Source organism: Sciurus carolinensis, chromosome 3 (genome assembly GCF_902686445.1).
Source record: "Sciurus carolinensis chromosome 3, mSciCar1.2, whole genome shotgun sequence".
Lineage (NCBI taxonomy): Eukaryota > Metazoa > Chordata > Mammalia > Rodentia > Sciuridae > Sciurus > Sciurus carolinensis.
The window spans coordinates 36750884-36774627 of record NC_062215.1 but is presented as its reverse complement, the minus strand read 5'-3'; the positions used below and the strand labels follow the sequence as shown (position 1 = coordinate 36774627).

Sequence of the window (23744 nt, the reverse complement as noted above, 5' to 3'; positions counted from 1 at the left end):
CCTTAGCTACCCAAGTTGCTCATATTACAAGTGGGCATCACTGTGCCTGGTAGTAAATTAATTTTTTATAGCTGTTATTTCTTTTTTGTTTTTTAAATATTTTTTAGATGTTGATAGACCTTTATTCATTTATTTTTATGTGGTGCTGAGAATCAAACCCAGTGCCTCACACATGCTAGGCAAGCCCTCTACCACCGAGCCACAACTCCAGCTCCAAAAGCTATTATTTCTTAAAATTTAACCTTATAGGTAAAAGGTTAGCACTTAGAATAACAGATTTTGTGTTTGATTAGAGATATTTAAAGAACTCTTTAGCCAAATTATCAACATTAAAAATATCAACATTCCCATAGCTGTGTAGATAGCAATGTACATATTGTATAGTTACCTTGATGCTGAGTAGTCTTCCTGTCAATGCTATGTCTTATTTCTGATCTGGGCCACATGAACATGCTTCCATATGACTAATGCCATGCATATGAAACTCTGATTTGGTTTAGACATGGAGCAAAGATCAGTGCCTTTCCTTCTTCCTTATATCATGACTAAATATAATATGTCCAATGTATGAGTAATAAAAAATTCTCAGTGATTTCAGTCAAGTTTACTGAGTAAGGATGTTGCTAACAAATTCTCATTGACTCCATCCTGTAACATCTTTGGAATGTCGAAAAGTCCAATTGTGATTGGAAGAAACTACTAGATTAGGGCAGTGTTTATGTCTTAAGGGTATTATACATAAGTTCACATTCTTTCCATTTTGAATTGCCTTCCTCAGAGGTATTTAATGTCTAGGATGCTAAGATCAAGTTAGGCTTGTTTGGACTTTTCTGTCAGTCAGTGGAGTAACTGACTATGATTTTGACAGTTAAGCATATCTATTATATTTTTGCAAATCCAACATATTCCCTATAGTTAGCAACCAATGAGGATAAGAATAAAAATAAGAAATATCTGTGTTGTATCAGTATTAACTCTTACTGAATAATCATTTTCACTTTGGTCTACAGATTTTTGCAAATGACCTGTAACCCCCCAATCAGCAAGTTGGTTCTTTAAAAGATATATTTTATTTTGAGGAAACACATCTGCTGACATAAATGTCCTCTGATAGTGTTATATCTATTTACCAGGATTACATGGTAATGTTGGGTTGTTCAGTTGCCCAAAGGAGCCCTGTGTCTAGGATAGAGGGCATGAGCTTCTTGTGGATGAGTGGTTGTAAAGAACACTGGTGGTTTCTTTCTAGATCACCACCTGCCCAGATCAAGGACAAGAGAATATTAAGGAAGTTATTTCACATATGTTTTGGTGCTCACCTTTTTCTGAGTGTTAATGATGACAGCAGAGAAAATTATATTTGAATGGGAAAATTCCAAGTTTGGATGAATTAATGTTAAGTAGTGGTTTATTCATACTATGTTGATTTTTCACATCCCAGAAAAGAATGGTTTCTATGCTTTATCACAAGAAGTCCATGAAGATTGTCAGTCTGTGGTTGAATGAATAATGACTTTACTTTTAATTTTTCTTAATCTCCCTTGTTCACTTTTCTTACAGATACTTTATTTTTTTCCTACACTTTCTCCATCTCTTTCTTTCATAATGGAAAGATGAAATGAGAAAATGGTTTCGTATGTTTTGCTTTTTTTGTTGTCATTGTTTGTTACTGGGGTTTGAACCCAAGGAAGTTTTACCACTGAGCTACATCCCCAGCCCTTTTTAATTTTTTATTATGAGGCAGGGTCTCACTAAGGTGCTAAGACCAACTTTGAACTTACAATCCTGCTGGCTCAGGCTCCAAGTCGCTGTGATTACAGATGTGTGGCACCATGTCTGGTTTTTTTGTTGTTGTTTGTTTATTTGTTTTTTAAAGCTGGAACATGATCTATAGTTAAGCAAGAAGATTATTTGATTTTTTTCCCCTTTATTTTAGTTTATTTTAGTTTAGGAAACCCAGATTTCCTTCAATGGAAACACATTCTGTCAAGTCTGATATAGGTTGGGAAGGTAACGATTGTGTTCTTATTGTGCCATGTTGGCTTTGGTTATTAATGTTGAAACTTTGGTCTGACTATTTGCAAAGTTAGCTGAGTTTTGGTATTACCTAGGGCATACATGTTTTGAGATCTCATGGATCGTTCTGATGAATGAAGAAAGTATCTCAGAAAAGAATACTTTGCTGTATTAGGAAAGGAGGGATTTGGGTAGGAAAAACTCGTCTTGGTTTTTCTACCCATTATTATCTATCTGTTCTTTCCTTCTATTTCCTTCTTGTCTCTGGTCATTTATATATTCCCTTGAAATTCTATTTTGCTTATTAGTTCTCATCAAAAGATGAGACTTTGTTATATTTTCTCCCTCCTCCTTGCTTTTATGCCTATCAAGGATGGGTGAAACAAGTCCTTTAGTATCTGACTACATGTTCAACTGAATCCTGGGCTTATTTTTAACAGTGGTTTTTATTTTTCACACTTACATGAATAAAAACAATACTTGAACTTCCTAAGCCATAAATCATGGGTTTTATGACCCTGGACAGTTGGAACAAATCTCTGGTTGATGATTTGAGGAAGGAGAATTCCATGTTCTGAATCATTTTTCCACACATATGTACAAAAATGTTGGAGAAATCTTCTCAGCATAATAGGGTTAAGTATTCCAAAAGTAGTTTCCTCATTATGTGAAACATATTTTAGTTTTTGAAAAAAGTATTTTGGCAAATGCATGTCTGCGTTCTATGCTTTTATTTACAGTGCTGTGATAAAGTACTATACAGAGTACACCCAAGATGGGGAAGGATAAGTATGAAATAATAAGTATGAAAAGGCAGACATTTAAAAAAGCTGCAGCCATAGTTTTTTCAGCTTTGATGAGAATTACATAGATAATGGATGAATTTTGGGAATAAACTGATATTCTGCTGGTTTCCAGTGGAAATATTTCAGAATGTAGTAGGAATTTTTTTCTTAACCTTTTTTTAATTTTTAGAAGAGGAGGACCTATACTGAATAAACTGAATCCTATAGTAAGAGCTTGTTTTTTTCCTCCAGTCCAGCTAAGGATTCACCATATTTATATTCATGGAATGATTATTGGTACAGGAACAGGATAAATGATTTTGAATGCAGAATTGCCAGTATATGAGGTGGTGTTTTTAGTTAGCCTGTGTTTATAAATGATTTTTTCTTGTGTTTCTGTTTTACATCCTTGGGATGGTTGTTTTGGGACTGCTGAACATTTGGTTTGTGGAATTAAAACCACCAGGGTGGCTCCTTTTGCTTTATTCTACCTTTATTTCCAAAATGAGAGAGGGAATAGAAAGGCCTTTAGTCTCTACATCATTTAAAACCTCCTGAAACTTTGAGACATCATATGTTATTTCTTATTCAGAATCCCCTTGACCTCTTTGAGTGATCTCTGGTGATTTCTTCTGCATGTTAAAAGTATATTGTTAATTTATAAAGAAATGCATTAGAAATTTTGAATTGGAATGATTGAGAGGTTTGGGCTGCTTCTCCTTAGGAGCAGCTTCCTCTGGGATAATATTTACCACATTGTTTAGGATAAAAATAATAGGGAGTTTGCATTTTCTCATTAATCCAACTTTGTTTACTTTGTTTTTATTCCCGTATTTCGAAGTCCTTGTCCACTGACGTTCTTTTTTTTAACGTAGATGTGCACATTCTTTTTCACATTAATAATTAGGATCAGTTGTGCGGCCGGGACCCTACTCTCACTGATGAACTACTAAATATCCTCACAGAGTTAACTCAACTGAGTAAGACCACCAATGCTAAAGTAGCACTTCGGGCACGCCAGGTAAGGACAGTTGTTGCTTATCATAAAGGAGGGATAGTCTTCATAGTCTGGACAGTTCTAGACACAATGAGCTTTTACTCAATAACCTTACAAAGATCATGCAATTTTCTATGTATGTCACATTGCCCTTAGACCAAAGGTTTTCATGTGGTATATGTTTTTTTAAAGAGAAAGGAAACGATTTATGTTGACTCTCTAAAATAGGATTCCTTTTCCCATTATAAAATTCTGGTGTTGTTCCCCATCTCCCTAGTATCCCTGTGATAGTAAACCAGGGTCAGATGGAGGGAAAGAACCGGAGGGAAGGAAATCAATATTTCTTCCTTCCCAAAGGGAGCTTAGAAGCAGATGAGAACTTTTAAGTGCATAAGAAATAATCAAGTGTGGAAAGCAGAAAGATAATGAAATGAATCTTAGACGCCAGCAATCAGAACAACTCCAGAGAAGTCCAGTTAGCTTCACCCTGTAGTGTTCATTTCCATTCCAAAAGGTTTCAGCAGGGAAGCAGAGTTGGTGCTCCCTTTTGTGTTTCATTGCATGGGCATTGACAAGGAAGCAGCATTTTGAAGCTGTTCAGTGACCTTCTGCTTTCTCTACAATTGTATCCATGTCACTGAACTACTCAAAGTTATTGAACCTCTCAGTGACCCGCTGAGGGTATTCAGGTCCTACCGTGTCCCTGTTTGTTTGTGACACTGCTTTCACTCTCTCTGCCCCTCACGTACATTGGTGTTACTTCCTGATGCCTTCTTGGTGCTGAGTACCTAGGGTTGTCAAAGCAGCTTTTCCTAGTCTTTCTGCTTCTAAGTTGCAAAAGGCTGGATATGCTGCATCTACCTTCCTCACAGCTGCTCCCTGCCAGACCTGATTCCCAATTAACAGCTAGTCATGCAGTCCCCAGGACTAGCAGCTTTGCAATGGTAAATCACATGCACTGATGGAACTTGATTGAAGCTGTTTTCTCTCCCTTCCCCCGATTCCCCATGGGAAATTGCCCACAACGCAAATCATGGTGAGAGTCAACTAAGATTCAGTATTTGGTGGCATTGACTTTATGTTACAGGACCTAGAAGTTGTTTTACTTGGTCTCTGTTTTATCTTTGATGCCTGCACTTACAGATTTATATTTATTGCTTTTGTATCAGAGCTACCTAATAGGAGCCTAGAATAATCACTCCCTCAGGAACTTATGCTTCTTATTTTGCTCTCACTCTAGGTTCTTATTGCCTCCCATTTGCCATCATATGAACTTCGCCATAACCAAGTAGAGTCTATCTTCTTATCAGCTATTGACATGTATGGACATCAGTTTTGCATTGAGAACCTGCAGGTATATGTAATAACTCTTTCTTACCACTCTGCACTCTTGTCCCCTTTATTCCCAAACATAGTTCAATTAAGTAATCAATTTTGATTTTCCATGTAATGAAGTTTCATCCTTGACTTTTTAAAATCATTTATACTTATAAATGTTTTTTCATAAAAATGTCATTAGCTTAAAATGGTTTAGTTTAAAAATCATATGGGCCTGCTTTGATAGAGTGTCCTATTAAAATCTTCATCTCTTATGCTTTTACCTAGAAAGTATTCTAGGTCAGAATTAAGTGGTAGCATTGTTTGATTTCTGATATTTGAATCATATGTATACATAGATGGTTGTTACTCTAGAGACAAAGCTATTTAAATATCATTTAATTTTAATTTTATTTTAATGCTTACCATTAAGCTATATAAATAACCAATTTTGTAAGAGACTATTGACTAATTTTACTACTAATTGGAAGGACCTTTACTATTTTTTAAACAACATCATTTTTTCCTGGAGTGACTTCTGTTTTTCTACTTAGAAGCTAAGATACTATTTAATTATATATAGTCAAAGGAATCCTCAAACTTTGTGTAAGAGTTCCTCCTAGAGAACCTGGAGAGGAAAAGGATTGTTTTCCTATTTGATTCATGGTTGAAATCTAGGGTTTCACCAGTGTTCAAATTTAGGATTTACCATAGTGAGGCATTGAGACAATATTTAGGAAGTGAAATACAGATATATGTCAGAAAGAATAGTCATAAACACCTTTATTAGCATACAGCTGATGCTTTCAGCATATTATTCGAAGAATTTCATTTATGTTAACCCATATAATCTTCACAACAGTTCTATAAGGATAAGTAGTAGTATTTTTCTCCTTTTATATCTGAGGAAACCTAGGCTCAGAGAGGTTATGTTCATACATGGTATTCATAGACAGAATTCTTACAGTTTGCTAATTGCTTCAAATGCTAAATATTGTTTACTGAAATTGCTTACTTTTGGATGTAAATGTTTATGCCTGTCTTTGTACCTTCCAGAAACTCATTCTATCTGAAACATCTATTTTTGATGTCCTACCAAACTTCTTCTATCACAGCAACCAGGTAGTGAGGATGGCAGCTCTGGAGGTGAGTGTTCATGGTTGTTTGACATGATCTCCTTCCTGGTTTCTAGCTGATGTCTTCTGTCTGTTTGACTATTATGACAGTTCCTTTTTTTTTTTTTTTTTTTTTTTTGGCCTCAAGGTTGGTGGAGTTTTTTGTTTCTTTTTGTCTTTGCAATGCTGGGGATTTTCTCAGTGATGAGGCAGGTGCCCTACCACTGAGCTACACTCCCACTCCATAGGGATGGTTCTTTTTTTTTTTTTTTAATTTAATTTTTAGTTGTAGATGTACATAACACCTATATTTCATTTATTTATTTTATGTGGTGCTGAGGATTGAACCCTCATACATGGTAGGCAAGTGTTCTACCATTGAGCCACAACCCCAGCCCCCATACGGTTGGTTCTTAAGTGTAATCTTTTCCTCTGAAAAAAAGTACTTTTTGCTCAAGTGTTTGCTCTGAACTAGTCACCTGTTTCTGGTGATTTCCAACTATGGGGAAATAGCTGCCAGCATTTTTCAGTAGTCTCTATTTTCCAGGTATTTGATTTCTCCCGTTTTATAATGAATTAAGATTCCCCTTAACACAATAAGTGAAAGAATATGTGGCTGATTAAAATGTGTATGTAACTTTATCATTTTGTGTTTCAAACCAAATTAAAATGTACTTTAGTTATATTTTGAATTATCAAGCAGCTCTTATAAAATATTGCCTCATAGGAAAGAAAGTAATAGTATTTAATAAACTGTGGTTTAGATGTTTTACTTTTTCTCATTTACATTTATAAAATAAAACAAAGTGAGATTCTGAGAGTTTATGTGACTTGTCCAACACTCACATAGATAATGAGTTGAGGAGTTTGCATTTGAACTCAGGTCATTCTGACTCCAAATGCTTTTATGTTTCCACTACAGTACTCTATCTCATTAAGCACGAAAATTGCAAGCTCTGAATACTACCTTAAAATTGCCAAGTAGATATTTTTAAGGTGGGGAAAAGGAGCATGTTGGATGATTTTATGTAATAAAACATCACCATAGTGTGTTGCTAGCTCTTTTGAGTTTTTATTTGTATTGTGGGTAAAATGTAAACTATACTACTCAGTAAATAAAGTATATTTGAAATATATGTGTTTTTTCAGAGCTTTCATATCATTTACTGAGAAGCTTCCTTATATGCTTCATGTGTGGATGGAATCCCATGTAGCATTTTTTATGCATGACAAATTGAATGTACATAAGGATGGACTGTTTTTGCTGAGATGTTGTCTGTTGCTGTTTCTTTAACTCTTGTTAGTGTGTTTGAAGTATTATATGTCAAATTATGCCTCACTGCTTTTGCCTAAAGTTGAGAATCTAAATAATCCAAAACTGATTTTGGGTAGTAGGCTAAAAAAAAAAAAAACAAGATATAAGATAGTAAAAGAGTTGCGCTGTACTGCACCTACTTTCATCTTCTGTCTTCTCTCCTAAGTGAAATGGAATGAACACCTCTCATTTTTTTCACTGCTTGCTTTTGTCTTCTGTTGAAATGATCATGCTTAATAAATTAGTAGTCATGGTTCTATAATGCTCTCTTAAAGATCAAAACTTCTCCAGAATTTAGGTTAGTGTGAAAGGGTTACCGAGCACTTAGAGGTGTCCAGCAGAGGCAACCAAGTCTTATTTTCACTTATATTCATGGATATAGTTTTAAAATTCCATCTTCATTAATTAATACATGTATGTATGTATAGGGTCTTTGGACCTGTCTCACCACAGACCATCACCTTCTTTATAAGGCTATCTTTTTCCTGGGCTAGCCTTCTCTTCATTTCTACTTTTCTTTTTCTTTTTTTTTTTTTTTCGGTGCTGGGGATTGAACCCAGGGCCTTGTGCTTGCAAGGCAAGCACTCTACCAACTGAGCTATCTCCCCAGCCCCATTTCTACTTTTGAAGTTTATTTACAGAAGATACTTTTTACCAGGTATATGTTCGAAGAGCTTACATTGCCTATGAACTTAACAGCGTCCAACACCGCCAGCTTAAGGACAATACCTGTGTGGTGGAGTTTCAGTTCATGCTGCCCACATCACATCCAAACAGGTGAGTTTGAGCTGGTATGTGTGCCTATCAGCAGGAGAGTTAGGGGAGTAATGGATATGGCAGTTCCATGTTTTTTAGCCAGAAATTTAGAGTGAAAAATGAACAGATTTGAACCATACAAGAAGAACCCTTTTGTTGTCCAGTCTAGTTAAGATAAAAATTTAGGATTATTGCATTCATTCTTGCTTGTATTATGTCATTGAAGAAACAATGCCTTCCTTTTTTCTTTTTACTAGCGTATTTCTTGTTGGAACTTTGCCAGAAAATCACTTTAAAAAAAAAAAAAATTGGGTGGAATTGCTTTGCCTTTTTATGTGTTTGCTATGGGTTGAAGTTATACTAGAGCCAGTTTTATTTTCTCCCTAAAAATACCTGAATTTAACAGTTGTAATTCAATCCGTGTTTTAAAAATCACACTTCAGTACAAAACTTAAATTACTTAATTGGCCATGCTAATTCTATTATTCTTCCCTTCCTAAGATCTTTAAAATGTACATATGAACATTTGTTTCAGTATTACTTTGGTTTTAAAATGAAAATACTTATTTATCTTATTCCTCATTTTTAAAAACTATACCTAGATATTTTTAACTCCACACACATATGCTCATCCCTTCCTGTTTTGTTTTTTGTTGTTGTTGTTCTGTTTTTTAGTAATACCATAGGAAATATAAATACACAGCCAATCTTAACCTGCCCCTCTCCATTTCTTCTTTATGGCCTTTGGTTCTTTGCTTGGTATTACAAAGTACTATGTCTTTGGGGATCCTTAGTTATAGACACCAGAAATGGTTTTGTTCGGAACTGCCACTTCACCCAAAGCAGTAGAGCCTTTCTGGAGACAAAGAAGTCTGTGCTGAGACTTTTGGCCACTGGATGCCACTGTTGATCCAGCAGAGATCAGCAGATGAGCAGAGGCATCTTCAGAAAAGTATCTCTTCTTTGTCTCAGAAGATCCTTTCACTTCCCTACCTCAAAAATGCCTTATGGCTGGCAGAGAAAAGCATATATCCTTGATTTAGCAAGCATCTCTCGGTACATTTTTGCCTCCATGGATTTCAGAATCTCATTTTCTAGAAACGAATGGTTGTCCTTCAGCGAACAGGGAAGTACTCATGGCACACATGGGCTCAGCACTCAGTCTTCTTTCTTTTCCTGCATTCCTTGAATAATTGTAGAGAACTACATGCTATACTAATGCTCTTTGTAATTCTCAAGACAATCTCCCTTTCTTCCTACTTTCTACTACCTCTTCCCTTTGGGCAGTGATTTGTAGTCAGCCTACAGGGCTGCCTCTGATTTCCTTCCCTCCTCATTGCTCCCCTGTCTTTCTGAATTGCTCTCCCTGTCTTACTTTTTTTATTTGAGACTCTGTCCAGTTTGGTGAGGGAAAGTTGACTAAAAAAATGAAGGAAATTCTTAAGTGCTTTGTTAAAAATCTTACTTTTTCACATCAAGAATATGAATTTCAGTCCTGATATGGTTTCAAAACATATATCCTTGTCCCTCACACATCTGAGATGTATACACCCCTATGGATAATGGCCAGACTTGAATTGATCTATTTTCTATAGTCTCTAAAGTCTTCCCTGGTTAGGTTTGTAATTTTATTTTTCTTTTTTGAGGGAAAGGTACTGGGGATAAACCCAGAGGTGCTTTACCAAGGAGCTACATTTCCAGCTTTATTTTATTTTTTAATTTTAAGACAGAATCTCACTAAGTTGCTTAGTGCCTCACCAAGTTGCTGAGGCTGACCCTGAATTTGTGATCCTGCTGCCTCAGCCTCCCAACTAGGATCACTGGTGAGTGCCACCATGCCCAGCTTCATTGGTAATTTTAAAGTTGCTGGAATATTATTACTATTTATATAGGTGTGAAGGTAAAGAGGAATACAAAATAAGAAAAGATAATCTTTTTGAAAGCCAGGAAAATCTTAAAATTGCTTTAATCCTGGGTTTTTTTTTTTTTTTTTTTTTTTTAAAGATCTATAGTCCTTTTGTAGTTTAGGATCAGATTTGATCAGAAAATAGTATACCCATTGGGAGACTCAGGTTCAGGAAGATCGCAGGTTCAAATCCAGCCTCAGCAATTTAGCAAGGCCCTTGGCAACTTATCAGGACCTTGTCTCAAAATAAAAAATAAAAAGGTTTGGGGATGTGGCTTGGTGTAAAGCATCCCTCAATTCAATCCCTTAGTACTGTGGGGGGAAGGGAAGGATAACTTATTCAGACAGTTAGTACAGATTTGCTACTTGAATTTAGTTTTCTTAGACTCTGTATTTGCTTGCAAATACAATTTGGAGTTAAATCACATGCCACAAGTTAAGGGCTCAGTTTCTACAAAACTGCCCCAACTTCAAAGGGTCCACAAATGGAGTCCCCAGGTCACCAGCACTTTTAATCAACTGGCTACAAAGTTGGGGGTTCCCATAATCCCCTCAGGTCAGTAATTCCCTAGAACAACTCATACAACTTTAAGCCTTACAGTTTTATTATGAAGATTATAGATCAGGACCACCTGAATGAAGAGACACACAGGGGAAAATCTGGATTAGAGAGATCTCAAACACAGCTTCCTTGTTCTTTCTTTATGGGATCAGGACATCTATGTGTTCACTAACGAAGAAGCTCCCTGGAACTTCAATGTCAAGTTTTCATGAGGGTTTAATTTCATAGGCATGATTGATGAAATCATGGTCTATATGATTAAACTCCATCTCCCCTCCCAGAGATCAGGCTGACTCAAAGTCCCAACTGTAATTACATAGTTGGTTTTTCTAGTGACCAACTACCATTTTGAGTCATCTGATCTCATCTCTTACCATAAACTCATGTGTGCTTCCAAGAAGCTCATGGATAACAAAGACTCTCCTATAACTTAGTAAATTCTAAATGTTTAGAGCCTATCTCCCAGTAACCAAGAGCAAAGACCAGTTAGATTCCTTATTATATAATGAATCTACTCACTTTAAAAAAGGGGGTCTGGGGATATAGCTCAGTTGGTAGAGTGTTTGCCTTACATGCACAAAGCCTTGGGTTCAATCCCCAGCTCCACCAAAAAAAAAAAAAAAAAAAGGTTTAGCTACTTTTGAATCAAGTACTTTACTTTTTTTTATAACTCCATTATTTTTCAACCCTTTTTTTGGTAATTATATATGAGTACATGCACACAATGTAATATATGAGTACATGCACACAATGTAACAATACAATTCGACCAATTTGGCTCCCCAGCACTTCCCTCCTCCCTCTCTCCCTCCCTCCTACTCCCATCCCTTTCCTCTGTTCTACTGATCTCTTTAATTTTCATGAGATTCCCTCCACTTTCTTTTCCTTTTTCCTCTTTAACTTCCACATATGCCGATTCCATTTTTTTTTTTTTTTTTATTCCTTTCTCTTCTAATGATTCTCAGAATTTTTTGAGTAGTATTTTGAAAATACATGTAGTGTGGTCCTGGCTGCCAAGATCTGATTCATTTTGTATTAGAATCCATTTAATACAATAAATACATTTAAAAGACTACTTTTTTACAGAGCACCTTTGATAATTCTGATAACACTGTAATTGAGAATCACTACTTCTAGTGATTCTGTCCAGTAGAAACCTAATGCAAGCTAATTACGTAATTTTAAATTTTCTATTCACATTTAAAAGGATAAAAGAAACATAATAGTAATGACATTTATTTGACCCAATGTATGCAAAACATCATTTCAATATGTAATAAAAATTATCAATGAGATATTTTATACATAATTTATAGCATATCTCAATACAGACTAGCCACATGGCTAGTTACTGCCATGTTGCTCAGCTCAAATCTAGACCAAAAATTAATTGGACAATCACATTGAGTCCTCTGTTTTGTTAATGGTAGAAGAGGGAAAAAACAAACAAAAAACTCTTTTATTCTTATATTGCTTGTCTTGGTAATTATAGGAATCATCCAACCTAATACTATAGATACTATATTGCATGCTTTAACAATTATTCTGTGAGAATAAGAGAACAAGCATATGCATCATAATATATTTTACTTATCAGTGCAAAACAGATTATAGTATTTTTCTCAGTTGGGGTTAATAGACCAAACCTTCTTTGGAAAGAAAACAATTTTTTAACCAACTTTTTTGCATTATCCTTCCTGGCACTTGATCTTCACATTCCCAGCCAGGTGTTCATTTGAAGTAGACTAAATTTGTCATTAGAAGTATTTTTGTAAGCTGTACTATGAAAACCAGAGGACAATCTCTTACTGTGCATGGGGTCATCTGGTGGAATTCTACTTCTGTAGTTTCTTTTTGACTAGTGATTTAATCCCCATGGGTTGGGATGAAATATGGTTCTCTGTCTGCAAACTGACAGCAGCAGAGTATTTTTTTCAGGAAAATTCCTTAGGTGCCTTTTGGACAAAAGGCCTATGTCTCATTAGTACCTGTTTCAATTTTTAAAGAAGTGAGCAAAATACATTTCAAATGAGTAGGGCAGCTCTAAGAAGGTAGAAGATATCTCCTTTTAGCACATTTGGGCAGTTGCACTGTGGCCAGCATGTTTGGTACCTTTTTATTTTTATTTTAATCCATCATAGACCTTGTATTACTTTATACTTACTTTATTTTTCAGAATACTTTGTATTTTTTTCTAGCATTTCTCTCAATTTTTTTTTTAAAGGTGGATTATTAGATTATTTCTAATCCCTATGACTTCCTGCTTCTTCTTGCTAGGCATTCTTCTGTCAGAGTATGTTATCTTTTTCTTGACCTTCTACCCAAGACTTTAAAATTTTTTCTGGAAACTGTAGTTATAACCTATTTGGTATTCCTGGGTGTTCTTCATCAGAGGATCCTGTTATTAGAACTTCACTCAGGGAAGCTCCTGGTCTGGATTTATCCTTCTCTTCCTAAATTTCCTTCACTTGAACAACAGTTTAAGAACAGTTAGAAACCTGGGCTGGTGGTGTACTCAGTAGTACAGCAGTTGCCTAGCATGTGTGAGGCCCTGGGTAACATCCTTATTAGCACCTGGCCAAAAGAAAGAATATTATTAGTTAGAATTATATATATATATATATATATGATTATATATATATATATATATATATATATGTATTGTATGACAAGTGTATGTTTTGGTGTGTTTCCTTTTTTACCTTCTTAGCATTTAAAGGCTATGTTCTATTATATATGAAATGTTTTGAAGGAGAGGATTTTTTTTTTTTTTTTCTTTTTAAGATGACTTGTAGCCAGATAGCAATTGCTCTTTAAGGAGACATGTATGAGTTTCTTCAGTCATTTTCTTGGTATAGGAACAGTCAGGATGGCTTGTCTACTTCTAGGACCTAATTTTCTTGTCTAAGATTCTAGAAGCCCAACACTTTAGTGAGTTTAGCTAGATTTTTATGGATTAATCATGGAGCTTAGACTATATGTTTCAACATTCCTTTTTCTTTCTTTTTAACAGTGAGTCTTAGGGTTTAAAGCCCAACTTGTGTTTGTGTGTTTCCCGCCCCCTAGAATTACTCACTGATGCTAGAAAGGCAAAAGCTCGTTACACTGAGGCAGTATCCTGAATGCCTTTGTTTTTGACAATTCACTGAATCATTTGACATTTAGGATTTCACTTAGCTTTGGGCATATTAAATGCCTCAGAATAATTTGGAAACAAAGTTTTCACTGATCCTATGAATTTAATACTCTAAAAGATAACTGTATTTATACAAACATGTAAAGTACATTGCCCCATATACACTGTGGCTATGCATATGGCTTTGTATATTTTGACAGTCTGGGAATAAAAAACTTAAAACTCCAAATGATTTTTATGTGTAATACAAACTAACAAACTGGGGTTATTTTAAAAACTTTGAATGTATGATTTAAATAAGGAACATCAACATTGAGGTAGAATAGGGAAGTATACTTTGTTGTACATTTCTGTACATATATAATGGATAAGGACCTATTGATATTCATTTCTACTTCTTAGATGGAAATTCATGCTTTTGTTAAGTTGGGTTGCATTGTACCTTCTCTGCTGTTTGCTCCTTGTGAATTTGGCCTTCTGTGTTATGTTTTAACTGAAGTACTTTCCTTTTCTCTTGCCTTTTATCCAGAAGAGGTTGACTGTGTTCTCCCCTGATAACATATATTTTGGTCATGGCTGGATTTAGGCTGCTTGGCATTTTCAGTGTTTAGCTGTCAGTGGATGGCCTCTGGACCTTCTTTTTATTTGTGAGGAAGGTTAGAAATCAGAAGCCTTTCACATGACTAATAAACAGCCTGCTGCCATTCTTGAGAATTCTGATAATCTTTGACACCAGAGATTAGACCCTTCTTTGGATAGTACTAAGACACTCAAAAGTCATCTAACTTGTAGCATTTTTTAGCAGTGGAGCACTTGGTTGTAGTTAGCGGCCAGAATGAGCTATAAATAAATAAAATCCTACAGTGTTTGCTTCCTTGACTCAGGGTAGTCTGCTGATAAGATGCAAGCATCTGGCAGAAGAGAAGATTCTCAGCAGGTTTAAGTGCTTACCAAAGTGCTTTCCTGGATCCATGGCTCAGCCTCTAGTCTCTACTGTGTTATTTTGGCACTCTAGACTTGTATGATTGGAGAGTTGAGTTTAAAACTCTCAATATATCATTAGGGTAGCCCAAGGTCCCTTCTTGTCAAGGAAGACTAGCTGATTCCAGGGGGAAGGAAAAGCAGAATCCAGGGCACCTGTAAATCCCTGTAGTTTTGTGCTGTGGGTTTGTAGCTAATTATATGGCAGGTAGCTGGAATATGCTATAGCCCTGTTGGCGTGCTTGTTTCAGAAAGAGCGAAATCTTCCAGCAGAGCAAAGAAGGGGCTTTGGAAGGGCTGCAAATGAATGAAGCAGCAATCATTTTATTGTAAACTAATGCTTTGCAGTAGAATCTGGGCATCTGAACTGCAAGTGTGTATAGGGATGAGGGTGTGCCAGTCGAAATACATGTTTCAAATGTGTTTTACAGCTCTTGATTTGGATTCTCCTGCAGATACAGTCACACAAGGAGACCACCACTGGTCACAGCCAGTCAAATTGCTCTTTCTCCTATGGTACTGCTGTTAGTGACTGCTAGTAGGTTATTCAACTGACCTCTTCTGATTCTGCTTTGCTGCCTGATTTCAAAAGATTTGCCCTATACTGGCTTTCGGTCACAGCTTGATGTAACCACTGCTTGTTTGCATGCATCCCCATCATTTTCATATAGGGTCTTTTTTTTCCTTCTTCAAGTTAGAAGGCAAAAGAATAGGGAGCATTTTTATATAATAAAAGATTTATGTAGGGCCAGCTAGACTCAAGCAAAATGAAATTCAGTTGGAAGGAATGGTAAAAAGGCTCAAAGAACTTGTGACTGCCAGAGAAGTCAGTGTTTCTTAAATTAAAGAAGGTTCAGCTAGCAGGCAGCAACTCTGACTTTGCATTCATATTGAAGCAGGCTTTCCAGCCATGCTGGGCAGGCAGATCAATAAAATCAGAGGTGACTTAATGCCAAGAACCTCAGAATTCAAAGGATTTCTCTTGTCCTTCTTTAAAGTCTGTATTGACGTGGAATGCTAACTTCAGGAGCAGGGATGAGAAAATGCCAGGTCTAGATGCTGATTTATTGACACCATGTTGAACAATGTCCTTGGAAAGCATTCACTTTGATTTCTCAGTTATCATATCTGTAAAATGGAACTAATTTACTAGAAGGAAAGTTATTCCAATATTTTTCAAAACATGTGAGAAGATTCATCATAATAAGTACTTTAATCCAAATAGCAGATTTGGGAAGTGAATTTATGTTCCATTTATATACTTGAAAATATAATTGATTGCATTATAGAGATGGATCACTTTTGCTATTTTTGCATGAGGAGTAGGCTGTGGAACATGGTGGATTTTATTTTATTTTTAGCCACATAAATGGAATATTTGACTCATTTTTGCACAGACCATGGATCTAGCCTTCTGGTGTATCACAGTAGTATGCAGTATGCTGCATTTGTCACATTCTTAAGATGATAAAATAGCCTGTGTAGGTGGAACAAAATTGCCTTTGTAGGATAATAAAATATATAAGTGAGCAATATGGACACGGCTAAGCATTTACCTGTTATATAAACAGTTTATCCTTCCTTTGCTACTCATCTCTGTTCTGACGCCATTAATTCTTATTCTACCAAAGAGGATAAGCCAGCTCTAAATTTGCCTCTTACATGATTGATTTGGAGGACATCCCTTTAAAAATTGTAGATATTAGGTTTTTAGTGTTTTGTTTTATTTTGTTTTTTAACCCCATAGTGTGTATGGTGCATAATTCCCATAACAAAGCAGCAGGGGGCTCCATCTGAGAGCTGGAGACTTGATGATGTAGAAGGGCTGGCTTTTACTTGGTGGTGTTCTTTTCAATTTAGGCCCCTTTCTCTGGAAAACTTAGCCATCATCCTGTGAAGACTCCCAAAGGAATTAGAGTGTAGCTATAGAAGCAGTAAGACCATTTTATTAGTTTAAGAAATTGGTTAACAGTTGAGATGTTACTGGTTTCTAAACTCCAGGAACTTGCATGAATAGTCCCTGAAATTGCTTTGGTTATAGGGTTCTTTCTGAACTGAGGTTCATGGTAAGAGACTGTGCAAATAACCCCATTATTTAGAATCTTTTGCATCTTAAAAGGAACTCTGGTTACCACCTGCAGTTTTAGTTTTTTGTTCAGTTACATCTCCCTCTCATTTAGAATCTATGCATACTTTTTGTGTTATTCATGAGGGCCTAGTGCATCATGATAACTGAGAATCTTTTATAAAGTAAGACCCATTTTCCTGAGTGAGAGCTCATGGAATTTAGATAGGAGAAGTTCAGGTTTTTGTACTTGGAGTTTGCTCTTGCTGCCTTATGAATTCACTCTGTGATACAGGTTTGATGCAAGGGGCATTGCTACCCACAAATCACATGAGGTATACAGTTTGTGTGCAGTGATATGTCACAGCTTTTTATTTATATGGCCAGCTCAGTCTTTTCTGCTCCTTTCACTGCCGTGGCAAGTGCATCACTTTCCTCCCTCTATCCTCCTTCCCACATATCATCAGCACCACCCACTATGTTCTGCCTATTAAGTCCTCTGTGTGCCAGAAAACTCCAACAATGATTAAATGCTGATCAAAGAATGTAAGAAGGTTAAGATAGCAACCAGTCAACCACTTTTCATTGCCCCAAAATTGTGGGTGGTAAGTATAACTTTGCCCACTTACCATTGAAAATAAGGATTTTTATTTGATTGTGTATAAGTTGGGGAAATGACCGATGTTAAGATTTTTAAGATATAGTGACAAAGAGAACATGAGAGACTTGCCTTATTTCCCATTTTATCCTAGACTTTATTTGATGATTTTGGCACATTCTTTATGAGAAAGTTCGAGGGCTAGCCAATTTTTGGTAGGGTTTTATTTATGAGAGGTCTATAGTTTTTAAGCTAACAGTCATTTAAGAAATAATTATTACCCTAAATTCATTTAATTAAAAAGTATTAATTAATTTTAACCAATTATATCACTCTAGTGGTATAATCACTTATCATCACATCCAGCATGATTTTCAGTTTAAGCTCCTATGGCACAGAGTACCCTCTGCTCCTCTCCCCACAGAAGCAAGGGCATGACTGAAAAACTGGGAACTCAGATCACTGGATTCTTTTCCTTAGAAGAGAATTTGTAGGTCCATCACAAATTATAGAAAAACAATCAAAGTGTAGGAGAAACTGTGGAATCAACTTCTCTTATTATACCTTTAATATAATAGAAACAAGAAATGAGCCTTTAGTTATCTTGTCAAGAATTATATTTTGTGTTGTAGCTTAATATAATATACCATATAATATAGCTTGAATTAATTTTCATTATTTTGTGTTTTACCAATACTCTGAATAATTGTTTTATAATAGAGTTATTTTGAAAAGTCCATGGCAAATACATTTTGACCCTTTCCTCAACAGCTGCTGTGGAGAGGTAGGTCAGGAGACTTGCCTCTTTGGAGGCACCCTGGGGGTTGAAGGGTAATGAGCACTTAATTATGTCTGCTGAATGCCAGAGTGGAGCTCCTTTTGACTGGTCTGTATCTACTCTGACAGTTCTTTTATGATGGCTTTCACTAACCTATCAGTAACTAACTGTGGTTGTTTAATTACAGAGGGAACATCCCCACGCTAAACAGGTACCGTATGTTTAGTTTCTTTTCCAATTAAAAGCACCTTTTTTTTTAAATATATATATATATATAAAACTTAGAAAGTGAAACCAGGAAAAGTAATGCTATACTTGATAAGTTAATGTGTTATGTTCTGCTAGAGAGTCCTGAGCTCCTCTTTGGATAGACTAAATTATTCTTTCTGTTTGGAAAACATGCCTTCAACTTTTCTTCAGCTGTTCAAAAAGCAGTCCTTGAGAAGCATCAGTATGGAAAAACTCCCACTTAACTGTATGTGAACAGGGAGTTTGTCTGCCCGACGTTCAGCTTTACTGGAAATATCTTTTGCTAAGTTCTCTGTCTAGTTTGGGACTTTCAGGAGAAATTCCTAAGGTTACTTCTATCTGCAAATTGTTCACAGTCTTTTCAATTTTTAGTTGCTCATTCGTTTCTCCGTGAAGAGGAGTGCAAATCCAGAAATAGCTGATTTCATGTTTTATTAGTTTGTTAGCTATTTTTCTGAAATATTAGTTTCATAATTATTTGAAAGTCAAGTTTTTATTTTAAAACAATAATAAGATGAACATTGGAAAAATATATTTAGGTTTTTATATTTTCAGCCCTGTGAAGAGATTTCCAGGCCAATGTAACATAACAGATTTTTAGTACTCACTTTGTGTACCTCCTGTCTTTCGAGCCAAGCAAGGTAACACAACGCAAGTTTGAGAGGATAGCAATTTGGCTTGGAGTTGAATCTACAAAATGTGTAGATAATGTTACATGTGAAAATATTTATAGGTTTACATTTATTTTGTACCTCTCCCTTTAAGATATTAGGCAATCAAAACTCATCACAGCTTTAGAGCCCAGTTGAGACGTGGAGAATAAAGGTAGTGTTTTTATAGGATCCTCCTGTCTCCCCTTAGAAGGTGAACTTGGTTCTTTCTGCCTGCCCTTAGCTGTGCTGGCCCACAAGTGTGGTAGTAAAGGGAAACTGAATAGTGTATATTTCCCATGGGGTTCAATCTAGTGAAAAAGATATTAACCCCATGTTTACTACAAATGCAGCCTGTTGATTCCTTTTATCAGGAATCCTTTTATCTTTTCTGTGTAATACCACACAGGTAGAAAAATACCTCACAAACTTGCTCCTTGAGTAAATATATTTCACGATCCTAGTGGTTAATATAGCCCATAATCCCAGTTTCTAGTAAGCTCCATGTGTAAGACTTGCTTGATGTGTGTTTCATTTGTTTGTTTCACTCATGGTTTCAATAGTTTCCTCTCCCACTCTGCCTTTCTATTCCCTAGTATTGTGAAAAGATGACGTACTGTTTTCATAGTCATCATTTACCAGAGGAATGAAAGCCAGGAGTGTCAGTCTCTATAGTCTGTGTGAGCAGCATTTCCATCGTGTAAAGAATTGCATTGCCTTTTACAAGTATGATTTGCAATAGGATGCAGTAAATACCCAGGTCTCAAGTTCACATTGCTGGCTCTCTTCCTCCTGCAATCTGCAGGTGGTATACTTCAAGATTTTGGGGCAGTTCCCCAAAGTGCAGGTGCCATTGCCTCACTTTGAACTTGCTTCAGATCATTATGTCAGTAACACGTCAGGCAAATCCTGGAGACGTCCTTTAGCTTGGTCCTTCCTAACAGGCTGTCCTGATTAACTGGGCATTCAGAAATACTTTGCAGTATTATTTATCAGTACATACTTCTGAAGTGCGTCAAGGAATATTTAGATTCATTATGGTTTAGATTGAACAAATCAGTTCAATTCTTTCCAAGCATCTCTATTTAGCAACTATTTGCCATGCTTACACATACTTTGAGACCCATGCTCTGCCCTTTTGTAACTTGCTGGAAATTATTAAGAGCCTTCAATGAAGATATTTTTGCTTTGGTATAGAATTGTTTAAATATAAAAAGAAAAATTTGTAATTTGGGGTTGAAAAATGTCTCTCTTTTAAAAAGAGAGAACTATAATCTTAACTATCCCTATCAGCCCATTAAAGGAAAAGGTAAATACCTCAGTAAAGTTCATTTTATAGACAGACTTGTTTCTATACCATAAATAATGCTTTTATAATGATTTGCTAAACCATTCCATTCTTCTTAATTAGAATTATTATTTTACATACATATGTTTACCTATCTATATCTATGAATACTTAACCTATCACAGTTCCTAGAGAAAAAATGCCTTCAGTGTATTATAATTACTTTAGTTTGTACTTCCTTTTAAAGGGGGGAATTTTGGGGGAGGGGGAAGATGCAGTATGGTTTTTAACCCCTATGTGCTATTCATTCATCAGTTATGTCATGGCATGAAATATTCCTGACAGGACTTATGTTTCTATTTGAAGAAATTTTTTTTTTTTTTTTTTTTTTTTTGGTGGTGTTGGGATTTAAACTCAGGGCCTTAGTACTTGTGAGGCGAGCACTCTACCAACTGAGCTATCTCCCCAGCCCTCTATTTGAAGAAATTTTTGAATGATAAAAATTTAGTTTGTATGGGGAAATTCAAATGAAACATGAATGTAATAAGACAACCTTGTCCATAGTGGGCAAAAAACCATATCTGCTCTGCAACCTGACCCTACTTCAGAGTTTTCTCCTATCCTCTTTTCCCTGTTGTTACTCTCCCAACCCTCGTTCCTACCCTTCTTGTCTAATGAACTTGATTGAATTGCCATTTAGAATGTCCTTCTCCTCCAACCTCAACCACTATGGCATGACTCATGTAGCTAGTGTCAGTGATGTGCTGTTGGACAACTCTTTCACACCACCATGTCAGCGAATGGGCGGAATGGTCTCTTTTCGGACTTTTGAAGATTTTGTCAGGTAAGATATTGTGGAACTGTGTTTGTACAAGGGGAGCCATGGATCTCTCTATTTTGGAGTATCACCTCCCCCAGAATGGCCATGAACTAGTTAAGGAGGTATCACCCTCATTGTGTATGCCCTCAGAGAGGTATATATCTTTACATTTCCACCTCTCATTCAGACTCTACAAGCCTCTGCTTGTAGTATGAGCCTGGTCAGAAAAAAAGAAACAGACAAAAATCATCTTTTCCTTAGAAGCTAACAGAAGAAGCTGTCTGCTCTGTGATGAGTGAAATGTCAGGAGAAATTAAACACAACACTAGAGTGAGCCCCACCAGAGACGATACATCTTTTGATTAAATGCATTCAGCATCTATCTCTTGATGTATACTGATGCATTACCCTAGGGGGAGGGGTAATTACATTGGTCTGTCACTGCTCCAGTCCCAGGCTCTTTCTGTTACTTTAAGACTGATGATGACAGCAGTGCTCATATCTTACATATGGAAAAAACCAAAACAAAACCAAACGAGAAAAGCACTACGTCTTTCTTTTTTTAAAAAAGAAAAGATATATATGGTTTATTAAAGTTTATACAATCTGTCCTCCTAATTTCTGCCACTTGGTGAAATTTCGCATGTCATCTCTAGCCACTGGTGATTCTGTAGCATAGATTATTCTTTTAGACTGAGCTGCCAATGGTAGCATTAGTTTCCTGCCACTTAGGTTTTCTGCCATTCGGGTTTTCATGGTGGGTGTTTCTCTGGTATTTTTCAGAATATTTGATGAAGTGATGGGCTGCTTCTGTGACTCCCCACCCCAAAGCCCCACATTCCCAGAGGCAGGTCATACATCTCTATATGATGAAGATAAGGTATAATGAGTACCCCCTTTGGGAGACTGCTTTTTTCCTTCAGACATAGTACTGTACTCTATACTATCTTTCTAACTTTGGAACATGATAGAGAAGAACTTACTTTTTTAACCTACTTTATGTTATTTAATTTAGTACGCCTCATTGAAGTATTTTTGGAAAATGGGTGATATAAAATTGTGAATTTTTTTTTTTGTGGTGCTGGGGATTGAACCCAAGAGTACTCTACTACCGAGCTACATCCCCAGCCCTTTTTATTTATTTTTGAGACAGGATCTCACTAAGTTTCTGAGGATGGCCTCAAACTCAAGATCCTCCTGCCTCATCCTCTGGAGTAGCTGAAATTACAGGCATGTACCACTGTGCCTGGCTAAATTCTTAATTTAAAGAAATACTAATTAATCTTAGAATCCATAGTGTAGAATGGGTGCAGCTATACCATTGCAGCTGCCTCTGATTCTCTGTATATTGTTTTAAAGATTTGAACCTTGATTGCTGAATTTTTATTCAGTTAAGGCTTGTATCTTTTCATATTGGTATTATTATAGTCCTCAGGGAATAGTGGATTTTTAGGCTGCAGAAAAACAGACATTTGTTTAAAACTTTGTTCTTTCATGAAATTCCTTTTCATTTCTTATACATTGTTCTGTTCTTCACCTACAACATTATTTTTCCCATAGTTTGATATTCCCAGTGTTGGATGAACCATAAGGAGATATTTTATGTGAGAATATGTTCAGTTGGCTTCATTCACTCATTTTTCTTCACATTCTGTGAAGAATAGTGGAAATAAAAAACAAATAAAATGGTTTAACTCTCATTTTGTTGGTGAAAAAGTTGAGATGTGGTAATCTTCAAGTTCATTCTAGCTAATGCCTTTGCTGCCTTATCTTTCATGTGTTTTATTAATTTCTTTTATGGCTGTTAGGCAGTACTTCGTTTGCTTAGTCCTACTGATTAGAAAACCATAATATCCTGTTGGAGAGTGAACTACTTCTTTCTGTTATTCTGTCAGGTACTATAACTTATTCCTGCTTCTGTGGTAGCCAGCCTTGTTATTTCTTTGGTTTGTGTTTTTGGGTTACAGGTCCCCAGGGATGAACCAATTCACATTCTGAATGTGGCTATTAAGACTGATGGTGATATTGAGGATGACAGGCTGGCAGCGATGTTCAGAGAGTTTACCCAACAAAATGTAAGTCCATGATGAAGTGAAGCTGGTGGTGGCCCTTCCTACTAGTTGTGTCAAAAGGCAATCCCCCCCACCCCCGCCCCTGGCCCCACAGAACTGGGATTAAACCCAGGGCCTTGCACATGGTAGGCAAGTGCTCTACCACTGAACCTTTTTTTTTTTTTTTAAAAAAGATAGAGTTTCACTAAATCGCTAAGACTGGACTCAAACTCCTTCTCATTCACTGGAATTACAAGTGTGCAATACTGTGCTTGGCAAAAGCCATCCTTTTATCTGTTGCTACTTGTAAGATTTATCATTTATAATGACTGTGTCTTCTATCATAACTATCAGAACTG

At 36.2% G+C, this 23744-nt stretch overlaps 1 protein-coding gene across 5 annotated transcripts in view; it reads left to right on the top strand.

Annotated features, from left to right (window-relative positions):
* Positions 1-23744, top strand: part of Acaca (acetyl-CoA carboxylase alpha) — a 269515-nt gene that overhangs the window by 135706 nt on the left and 110065 nt on the right. For all 5 annotated transcript variants that reach the window (XM_047545728.1, XM_047545732.1, XM_047545731.1 and 2 more), the window contains 8 exons: positions 3709-3822; positions 5039-5152; positions 6172-6261; positions 8204-8322; positions 18515-18538; positions 21215-21358; positions 22118-22214; positions 23302-23409. In XM_047545728.1, the coding sequence (XP_047401684.1) occupies positions 3709-3822; positions 5039-5152; positions 6172-6261; positions 8204-8322; positions 18515-18538; positions 21215-21358; positions 22118-22214; positions 23302-23409 (810 nt within the window). The remainder of the gene's footprint in view (positions 1-3708; positions 3823-5038; positions 5153-6171; positions 6262-8203; positions 8323-18514; positions 18539-21214; positions 21359-22117; positions 22215-23301; positions 23410-23744) is intronic.